The sequence below is a fragment of the Grus americana genome, chromosome 22 (assembly GCF_028858705.1).
Source record: "Grus americana isolate bGruAme1 chromosome 22, bGruAme1.mat, whole genome shotgun sequence".
Taxonomy (NCBI): domain Eukaryota; kingdom Metazoa; phylum Chordata; class Aves; order Gruiformes; family Gruidae; genus Grus; species Grus americana.
This window is the reverse complement of record NC_072873.1, coordinates 7,771,174-7,781,868: the sequence shown is the minus strand read 5'-3', so window position 1 is coordinate 7,781,868 and position 10,695 is coordinate 7,771,174. Positions and strand designations below refer to the sequence as shown.

The window sequence follows — 10,695 nt, the reverse complement described above, 5'->3', positions numbered from 1 at the left end:
CAGTGCTGGATGCACGGGGGAAACAGCTCCACCCAACGTGCATACAGGTGATTACCAACACACAGGTTATATAGAATCAGAACATACATATTCATCATTTTTCTCCGAAAAGGCAGTCCTAAGATGATAATTTCTTAGAATCCATCTCCATATTCTCCTCCCTGTCACGCATGCTCAGTGATTTGAGTTGGTGGTCCTCAAGGGGTCTCTGGTGGTCGTCAGTGGTCGCACACCTGTGTCCGCTGGATGACCCTCTTCTTGCAGGCATGCGCAGTATCCTTGCTGTGGATACACCCATCCATAACAACTCTCTTCAGATTAATATTACTTCAGATTAAGATTAATATTCCCAGGCCTATTTTCCGGTTGGGTAGGGACTGTACATGGAACGTAGCAGCGTTGTACATTGCCATGGTCAGTTAGCTTCATTACCTATTACCTTGGTTACAAACTCCTTTCCCATGATTATAGGCTTTGAAACAGTTCTAGGCCTTAAGCAGCATTCTAGTTAACATGAGTTTTCTTATAGCTAAGCTTCTATATTTTCTACACCATGGCAGAGGGGTTGGAACTAGATGATCTGGGAAGCAGCACTGCAGAGAAAGACCTGGGAGTCCTGGTGGACAAGAAGCTCTCCATCAGCCAGAAAAGTGCCCTTGTGGCCAAGAAGGCCAATGGTACCTGGGGAGCATTGAGAAGAGCGTGGCCAGCAGGTTGAGGGAGGTTATCCTCCCCCTCTACTCTGCCCTGGTGAGGTCACATCTGGAATATTGTGTCCAGTTCTGGGCTCCGCAGTTCAAGAAAGAGAAAGAACTACTGGAGAGAGTCCAGCGGAGTGCTACAAAGATGATTAAGGGACTTGAGTATCTCTCTTACGAGGAAAGGCTGAGAGAGCTGGGTCTGTTTAGCCTGGAGAAGAGAAGACGGAGAGGGGATCTTATTAATGCTTCTAAATACCTAAAGGGTGGATATCTAGAGGAAGGGGCCAGACTCTTCTCAATAGTGCCCAGGGACAGGACAAGGGGCAACAAGCACAAACTGGAACACAGTAAGTTCCATCTGAATATGAGGAAAAACTTTTTTACTTTGAGGGTGACTGAGCACTGGAACAGGCTGCCTAGCGAGGTTGTGGAGCCTCCTTCTTCTGGAGATATTCAAAACCTGCCTGAGCGCAAGCCTGTGCAATATGCTCTAAGTGATCCTGCTTTAGCAGGGGGGTTGGACTAGATTATCTCTAGACATCCCTCCCAAACCCTACCAATCTGTGAATCTGTGAATTTTTGAGATCCCTTCCAACCCAAACCATTCTATGATTCTATGATTCTATGAAAAAGAATTTGTAAATGCTATCAATAACAGGGAAGGCAAGTACCTTAACAGAGCATTGGTGAAACTGGATTGTAGAAATGAGGTAGGTGCAGCTGTAAAATGGTTTGAATCTGCTGTGTTATTGGTGGGGAAGCAGGGGGTCATGGGACCCTGGCCAGACCAAATTGCTGTGGGGATCTCTGTTTCTCACTGACATCAGCCCACCATCAACAATCTATAAAGCGTGAAGTGATGGTCCAAAATGACAACATTCCTGCACCTATTTGCAGTGAGCAGATGTTTTGGGATTCCAAAGAACTGCAAAGCACAGCTTATATGGTTACTGGGTGACCATCTAGAGCGCTAGCACTTGGGAGGATTTGGGTTTGATTTGTGGGTATTGAATTATTGATGGAGCCACAGAGATGACTCTGAATAGCCAGGTTCAAATTCAGAGAAATAATATGTAATATTATTTGTTTCCCCATGAATTACCTGATTCTACACACTTTGGGTGACATTACGATTAAACCTTTGGTTCCTGGAAGATCTGCGTGGCTTTGTGATTGTGTCTTGAGGGTCTGTTCACCATACTGCCCACAAACCCTGAGATACTTGGAACCGTTCTTCTGTCCTTCGTGCTGAGGTTAGACCTCTCTTGTTGTTTTCCAGTGGGACCTGACTCCAAGGTCTTAGTGGAGATCTCAAACTAGGAACGTACCATCAGGCAGATGTGGGCAGCTTCCCATGAGAAGGATGTTTCTACCACAGGAAGTTGCATCACTGAAGACTTTCCGTCCAGTATGGAGGACCAGGATAGGCTGAACAGACACATGTCCTGGCTGAACATAGTAACCACCCAATTACCCATGAGGAGAAAGTAATTTCCAAACCTGCAGATCTGATCTGTCACATTCTCCATCTGGAGCTTTTCCTTGAAATAACCCCCAACATGCTGGGGCCTATAAGACTAAGCCATAGGGAGAGTGGCCCTCCTGAAGCAAGAGCCGCCCACCAGGGAGGGCTGACAGGTGCTGATGGATGCAGAACCAGCTCCCAGTGCCACCACCACCAGCCAGAGGGGCCGAGAAGATGGACTCCTCGCTCGGGCAGTGATTGGGCTTCCCAAGCCCAAGCATGGCATGCTCAAAGGCTGAGGAGGGCATTAGTGTGCAGGGATGCAGCAAGACAGGCCCTGAGGGCTGCTGGCCCTGCAGGAGCCAGGGACATCTTCCTCAGTTGAGAGAGACAGTGTCTTGAAAGATGCCCACTGCCTGTGTCTCACCCTCCCCTTCCTCCAGGAATGCCAATGGCTCTCCTTTACGCCTGCAAGATCTCCCCAGAGCGACGCCTTTCTCTCGGGAAGAGAGAAGGACCACACAGAGGCCCAGGCTGGGATGCAGCAAAACTTTAATGAGTTGAAAGAGGGAAAGGAGGTCCTCTGAGTGGGGGCCACACTACAGGGAGCACCAGGGGTAGCTAGGAGTCTTTGCCCCTTGGCCGAGGAAGTGTTTGCACTGGGTGTCTCTCTGCCCACCTGCCTGCCTGCCCCCGAGAGGGAGAGAGGCAGCAGGTCCTTCCTCGGATGGTGCTTAGCAGGTGCTCACAGCCCAGGGGAGCAGAAGGCAGCACAGAAAGAAGAGAGAGAAAAGAGAGTGAGAAACAGGCAAGTTAGGCAAGGGCCATGATTTCAGAGAGCCCAGGCGTGCCTCTTCCTGCCTTTCTTTGCAGCTGGAGGCATGGAGGCTCAGTCCCTCTGAAAGTGATGGCCAGGATCTCCATGCTGAGTCCATTACCGTCCTCTGGGTTCCCGGGGGGCCTTCTGCAGCAGCTTTAGCAGGGGAGGCACGTTCTCCCGCAGTAGCGGCTGGAAATGCCAGAGAGGTCACAGCACCCAGAGTTGATGGGCACTCCCTGACAGCTGAGGATGCTGCCAACGGCAGCGGAGGTGGAGGACCCCACAACGGTGTTCTGCGGGAAGGAGCTGAGGATGGGTCCGGGCAGGGTCACCACCACGGGGGAGGGCTCAATGACAACGGTGGAGTTCTGGCACTGCCTGACACAGGGCTCGTTGCAGCTGTTGGCCAGCGGGGTCGGGCCGCAGGGCTGGCAGGGCAGGCACTGGCTGTAGCAGGACATGTTGCGGGGATGGAGGTGCACCTGGAGAGAGAGGGCGGGGAGGAGCATGAGGAGTGCGTGAGGAGCAGCCTGTCACCCCACCATGAGGGAGCCGAGGCACGTGCTGGGTGAGGACCTAGAGGCTGTGCAGGGGGACCCACGCGCCGCTTTGCCTGTCCCCTTGGGCACTGTGCAAAGAGAGCCAGGCCCAGGCAAGCTCTTTCCTAACCAAGAACCCCAGAGTCCCCTCAGCTCAGCCCAGCCCCAGCCCCTCTCCCCGCCAGACCTTCTCCCCGCCAGACCTTCTCCCCGCTTCCCCTCCCAGGACAGGCAGCCCCCAGCCCCGGTGTAGGACCGAGCTTCCAACTCACTTGCTTCCGAAGGAGAAGAAGAGGAGCGAAGCGAATGAGAGAGTGAAGAGCTGGGATGGCTTTTATACTGGTCCTGCACTGCCCCAGGTCCAGAGGAAGCCTCTGTGGAAGTAATAATTTTCTGAGAAGCTCATCTCAAATGCAAAACATCCCAGCTAATGATACGGGCTGTGTTTTGGTTTCCTGATGCCTTTTCATTTCCTGACCCACTCCCCCTTGAAGGCTCCTTTTCAGTGCTGAGGTGGGAGGCCCAAGGATTCCCGGGACAGGAGCACATTGGTGCCAGCAGAAGATGAGTCCCAAGTGCCTGAGGGGTCGCGTGCAGGACATTGGCCCGGGGCACTTGTGTGGCCTTGTTTGCAGCCCCACTGGCGGGAAGGGCCCTGCTGCTCTTGGCCCTGCAATCCTCACCTGGATGCCAAAGGGCTGCTGGGCGGGATGATGTGTCGCGTCCTCTTGCTCCCACCCTCCAAGCTCTCTTGAAGATCACTGCTCATTGCTTCTACAGGTGGGTGGTCAATGATGCTGCTTTTGACTCTTTTTCTCCCTAAGGTGCATTAAGAAGAGTGTTGCCAGCAGGTTGAGTGAGGTTATATGGCCGTAGTGAGGCCATATCTGCAGTAATGTGTACAATTCTGGGTTCCTCAGTTCAAGAAAGAAAAAGAACTACTGGAGAGGGTCCAGTGGAAGGCTACAAAGATGAACTGGAGTTCTGGAGCACCTCTCTTGTGAGGAAAGGCTGAGAGAGCTTGGTCTGTTAAGCCTAAGGAAGACAGAGAGGGGATCTGATCAATGCTTATAAATATCTAAATATTAGACCCATGGGAAGGATGAATAAACAGATGAGTAGCAGATGCCGTTGATTTCTTATGAGCTTTAAAGATGGGCTTCTGAATATGCTCTTTTTAGCCCAGATCTGGTTTTGTCCCAACTAAAGACATGCATTTAAATGAAGCGACTCAGTTCAGAGTGTAATTATGTAACCTTCTACAACCTGGAGTCAGGTGAGATGGGTCAGGTCCTCTGGTGTGGCCTCTCATGATTCCTTTCATTTTTCCAGCTTTCCAAGGGCTTAATCCTCCTTCAGGGTCCCAATGCAGTTCCCTTCTGCAGTGTTCATTCAGTTCTATGCTCATTTAACTTCAGAAAACAAAGCAGGGGTGAACCTTCAGGATGTCTGACTTGCTGCCCCTGGACCATTTCTCCACCACTATCCTAGGAGACTGAGTACACCCGCCCCACCCCTTTGCGTCCCACCCAGCACGCGGAAATACGCCTTGAGCACCAAGCTACAGAAACCTCTCTCTGATAGGCACTGCACATGACCAAAGGAAAATGCTTCATGCTACATCCTCTGGAGGGTGTTCTCCACCCACTAACAAGTCCTTTCCTGTGGTTGGGGGCTGGAATAGGTAGTTCCTGGAAGGAAAATGTTCTCCTTCCACCCCCAACCTAGATGCAGTGCCTTAGTCATCAGGTCCAACTTGTGATGACTGCTACTAGAAAGAATCCCAGCTAAAGAAGAATGGGGAATTGTTGAGACCACTTCTGGGGCAGGATCTCCAAAATGGTGAGGTAAAGGAAAGTTCCAGCTGACACGCTTTCCAGGATGACTCCTCCTAGCACGCTGATGTCCTTGTCAGATCAAGTGACCCTAGCGACCACAAAAATGCAGGTGGGGGACATGAAGACAAACAGTGCTGTGTAGAGGAGTTATCTCTGTGATCTAGTTCCCCTCTGGCTTAGCTTGAAGGCCAAGCTGGACGTGACCTACGTGGCTAAGATCCCTTGAAGAGCTGCAACACTTGCTGTTAAGGGGTACCAAATCTGGTAGCCCAGTAGAAATTCTTCTATCGTTCCATGTGTCTACAGCCAACCAGTAAGAAGGCTCAGAATGTATTCCAAGTAAGCACACGCGCGCACGCGCACATGCACACACAAGAAAACCACATGGCTGAACACAGGCAGGCACACTTAGCATTCATATTAAAAGAAAAGAGTACTAAGGGCATAATCCTGTTCCTCTCTCTGGCTGATAAGAGGTTCCTTTAGTGGGAACTATGTCTCTGTATATCTGGAGTAGCTTAGCTTAGACACTCAGTCTACCCACTAGCTGTCCTTTGGATCCACCAGCAGACGCAAACACCCCAGACATGTGCGCCCTCTTACCCAAGGTCACACTCCAGTTGCTGGCACCTAGACCTCCATACATATGAACTTACACAGAACAGAGAGTTCCTTATGGTGAGAAATAAGTAGAATTTTAATTAATAAGAAGATAGGAGACACTGCAATTATCAGGCTCAGGTGGTGGCCAGACAAGTTTACTGAGGATCCACCTGTTCACATGTGACTGGTCCTGTACATCCCTTTATTCCTCTGTTTTGCCACATTTAGTCCTGTCCAAATCACCTGGATCTTTCCCTTTCCCCACCTTTGGTCCCTTCCATAAACATCCCATTGTAAGTCTTGAGCAATCCCCACATGCTTTCACAGTGCATCCCATAATGTGTCCCATATTGCTGAGGAGTAATCCCCCTTCAATTTGAGCCAACCCCACTAAATCATCTTGCCTCGCTTTCCCCTCCCTTCCCTTCCCTTCCCTTCCCTTCCCTTCCCTTCCCTTCCCTTCCCTTCCCTTCCCTTCCCTTCCCTTCCCTTCCCTTCCCTTCCCTTCCCTTCCCTTCCCTTCCCTTCCCTTCCCTTCCCTTCCCTTCCCTTCCCTTCCCTTCCCTTCCCTTCCCTTCCCTTCCCCTCCCTTCCCCTCCCTTCCCCTCCCTTCCCCTCCCTTCCCCTCCCTTCCCTTCCCTTCCCTTCCCTTCCCTTCCCTTCCCTTCCCTTCCCTTCCCTTCCCTTCCCTTCCCTTCCCTTCCCTTCCCTTCCCTTCCCTTCCCTTCCCTTCCCTTCCCTTCCCTTCCCTTCCCTTCCCTTCCCTTCCCTTCCCTCCTCTGCATGTTTCCCATCCAGTGTGTGGATCCTTCTCCAGTGTTGTTGCAACATCTCCTTCTCCATCCCACTTCTCCTGCTCCAGAAAGCAGCTTGCCCCGCTTCGATGCTCCCAGTCCTTCACCGTCCTTGCACATCGTGGTGAATAGCACTCTCTTTCCAACTTTCTCACCGCTTCCCTCATCTTGTGTTTCTTTGGGCTCTAGATCAGTGACTTGAGGAGAGGCAGCACCAGCACTGTTGAAGACGGACACTCCTCTGTCCCAGGTGAGGCTGGTAGTGAGGCGGGTGAAGATCAGGGACCATGGACTGGAGCACAGCACAACCACAGCTGGGTGGCAAGTGCCTTGCGTCTCTCTTCCCATCTCTGCTGCCATGGAGGAGAGCTGAATCGGCCCACAGGAGCCCAACAAGGAGAGGAAGCACATGAGGGAATTGGTGCCACATTTGGAGACGAGGAGCACACTAGTCCAGCAGCTCTCAGCACAGGCCAGCACGGGTGGTGCCTCAGAGAAGAAGCAGTCAATGACACTGGGCATGCGGCTGGGCAAACAAAAGTGAGTGCCGCTGGTGCCAACAAGGGGAGAGTGACCCCAGTCCTCAGGCCTGCCGCTGCAATGGCACAGGTCTTCCCTGGCATGGGCTACGACATGGCCACAGTTCAGTCGTAGGCCATGACTGTGAGCTGGAAGAGCTGGGACACACAGCTGCCCAAGAAGATTTTCCTCTGCACAGATAGGAAGTTCAGTGGCTTCTTGAGCATCATGGCCAATGAGTAGCCAATCACCGAGGCCCTGAATCCCACAGTTGTTGAGATTGGAAGGTGCCTCTGGAGATGATCAGGGTCAGAGCAGGGTCAGCAAGAGCAGGTGGATCAGAACCCTGCCCCATGTGGTCCTGATGGTCTCCAGGGATGGACAGTTCACAAGCAGCCTGTGGAACATCTCCTGGGCTTGGCCCCGCTCACAGCAGGAGAGTTTTTCCTCATGCCTGTGTGGAATTTCCTTGCACACTGCACCACGATGCACACAAGGGCAAGTCAGCAAGCACCCCTACCTACGCATGAGCAACTGTGAAGTCACCGAGGATCCACAGGGGAGGTCCTTGGCAAGGCAGGACTGGAGGACCCTGGGGCAGAACGAGACCCCAGACACACTGGTGGTGGTGGTGGTGGTGGTACGGAACACCCAGAGAGAGCCCAGAGAGCGGAGGAGGCCCAAGAGATGCACCAAGGCCTCCCCAGAGCAGTATTAGGAGGAAGAGAGTCAAAAGCAGCATCATTGACCACCCACCTGTAGAAGCAATGAGCAGTGATCTTCAAGAGAGCTTGGAGGGTGGGAGCAAGAGGACGCGACACATCATCCCGCCCAGCAGCCCTTTGGCATCCAGGTGAGGATTGCAGGGCCAAGAGCAGCAGGGCCCTTCCCGCCAGTGGGGCTGCAAACAAGGCCACACAAGTGCCCCGGGCCAATGTCCTGCACGTGACCCCTCAGGCACTTGGGACTCATCTTCTGCTGGCACCAATGTGCTCCTGTCCCGGGAATCCTTGGGCCTCCCACCTCAGCACTGAAAAGGAGCCTTCAAGGGGGAGTGGGTCAGGAAATGAAAAGGCATCAGGAAACCAAAACACAGCCCGTATCATTAGCTGGGATGTTTTGCATTTGAGATGAGCTTCTCAGAAAATTATTACTTCCACAGAGGCTTCCTCTGGACCTGGGGCAGTGCAGGACCAGTATAAAAGCCATCCCAGCTCTTCACTCTCTCATTCGCTTCGCTCCTCTTCTTCTCCTTCGGAAGCAAGTGAGTTGGAAGCTCGGTCCTACACCGGGGCTGGGGGCTGCCTGTCCTGGGAGGGGAAGCGGGGAGAAGGTCTGGTGGGGAGAAGGTCTGGCGGGGAGAGGGGCTGGGGCTGGGCTGAGCTGAGGGGACTCTGGGGTTCTTGGTTAGGAAAGAGCTTGCCTGGGCCTGGCTCTCTTTGCACAGTGCCCAAGGGGACAGGCAAAGCGGCGCGTGGGTCCCCCTGCACAGCCTCTAGGTCCTCACCCAGCACGTGCCTCGGCTCCCTCATGGTGGGGTGACAGGCTGCTCCTCACGCACTCCTCATGCTCCTCCCCGCCCTCTCTCTCCAGGTGCACCTCCATCCCCGCAACATGTCCTGCTACAGCCAGTGCCTGCCCTGCCAGCCCTGCGGCCCGACCCCGCTGGCCAACAGCTGCAACGAGCCCTGTGTCAGGCAGTGCCAGAACTCCACCGTCGTCATTGAGCCCTCCCCCGTGGTGGTGACCCTGCCCGGACCCATCCTCAGCTCCTTCCCGCAGAACACCGTTGTGGGGTCCTCCACCTCCGCTGCCGTTGGCAGCATCCTCAGCTGTCAGGGAGTGCCCATCAACTCTGGGTGCTGTGACCTCTCTGGCATTTCCAGCCGCTACTGCGGGAGAACGTGCCTCCCCTGCTAAAGCTGCTGCAGAAGGCCCCCCGGGAACCCAGAGGACGGTAATGGACTCAGCATGGAGATCCTGGCCATCACTTTCAGAGGGACTGAGCCTCCATGCCTCCAGCTGCAAAGAAAGGCAGGAAGAGGCACGCCTGGGCTCTCTGAAATCATGGCCCTTGCCTAACTTGCCTGTTTCTCACTCTCTTTTCTCTCTCTTCTTTCTGTGCTGCCTTCTGCTCCCCTGGGCTGTGAGCACCTGCTAAGCACCATCCGAGGAAGGACCTGCTGCCTCTCTCCCTCTCGGGGGCAGGCAGGCAGGTGGGCAGAGAGACACCCAGTGCAAACACTTCCTCGGCCAAGGGGCAAAGACTCCTAGCTACCCCTGGTGCTCCCTGTAGTGTGGCCCCCACTCAGAGGACCTCCTTTCCCTCTTTCAACTCATTAAAGTTTTGCTGCATCCCAGCCTGGGCCTCTGTGTGGTCCTTCTCTCTTCCCGAGAGAAAGGCGTCGCTCTGGGGAGATCTTGCAGGCGTAAAGGAGAGCCATTGGCATTCCTGGAGGAAGGGGAGGGTGAGACACAGGCAGTGGGCATCTTTCAAGACACTGTCTCTCTCAACTGAGGAAGATGTCCCTGGCTCCTGCAGGGCCAGCAGCCCTCAGGGCCTGTCTTGCTGCATCCCTGCACACTAATGCCCTCCTCAGCCTTTGAGCATGCCGTGCTTGGGCTTGGGAAGCCCAATCACTGCCCGAGCGAGGAGTCCATCTTCTCGGCCCCTCTGGCTGGTGGTGGTGGCACTGGGAGCTGGTTCTGCATCCATCAGCACCTGTCAGCCCTCCCTGGTGGGCGGCTCTTGCTTCAGGAGGGCCACTCTCCCTGTGGCAGGTGTGGTAGCGGTTGTGTGACGGGTTTCTCCTCACATGCCCCTGTGCTCCTCCCTGCCATCTCTCCCCAGTGCACTTCTGGCCATAAGACATCTCTAGCTCCAATCTCTCTGTCTCTCAACCGATGAAGAGAGGTGGACTATTCCTCGCCCACCTCCCTTTGTGGTTTCCAGCTACAAGCCGGTGCTTCTGCAGCGTTTCAGTTCTCCTTGCATTGACTTAGCCTTCCTTGTAGGTCTTGCAGGGATCTTGTGTATCCCCAGACAGGCAGCCAGCATTTCCTCCAGCACAACTAGAAAAGGCAGACTAATTTTTCTTGATGTGTCTGACATCTACACAATGGGAATGAGGCCTAGAGTATCCATTCCTCTCAGTACCTTATTTTGTGTTCGCCACCTGCCATTGTGCCTCTGGGCTTCTGGAGCCTTTAATGGGCTGACCACTGTCCTGTTATGGTCCTGGAACTAACTGGCTGAGGGCATTAATAGGGTTTCCCCACTTGTCATTGTCTCTTTTTTTTCTTTGTGGGTGTGCAGCCTGGGATTTTACTACATAATCTAACACCTCCAATTCTACTCCGTTGCATCCCCATTTGCCAATCCTTCAAAGCCTGTTTGGAGGAAGGGGAAGAGCACA

At 53.6% G+C, this 10,695-nt stretch overlaps 1 protein-coding gene across 1 annotated transcript; it reads left to right on the top strand.

Annotated features, from left to right (window-relative positions):
• Positions 1-7,805: 7,805 nt before the first annotated feature.
• Positions 7,806-9,199, top strand: LOC129195283 (feather keratin Cos2-3-like). Its single transcript, XM_054801089.1, has 3 exons — positions 7,806-7,919; positions 8,442-8,543; positions 8,873-9,199. The coding sequence occupies exons 1-3, from the start codon at positions 7,806-7,808 to the stop codon at positions 9,197-9,199; spliced, it is 543 nt and encodes a 180-aa protein (XP_054657064.1).
• The last annotated feature ends 1,496 nt before the right edge of the window (positions 9,200-10,695 follow it).

What these genes read in the sequence shown, in the direction of transcription:
- LOC129195283 (XM_054801089.1), top strand. Translation starts at nt 7,806, where the DNA reads ATGAGCAACTGTGAAGTCACCGAGGATCCACAGGGGAGGTCCTTGGCA. An exon ending in TGGTGGTGGTGGTGGTGGTG is followed by an intron (nt 7,920 to 8,441) that starts GTACGGAACACC and finishes TTACTTCCACAG; the next exon opens with AGGCTTCCTCTGGACCTGGG. An exon ending in TTCTTCTCCTTCGGAAGCAA is followed by an intron (nt 8,544 to 8,872) that starts GTGAGTTGGAAG and finishes CTCTCTCTCCAG; the next exon opens with GTGCACCTCCATCCCCGCAA.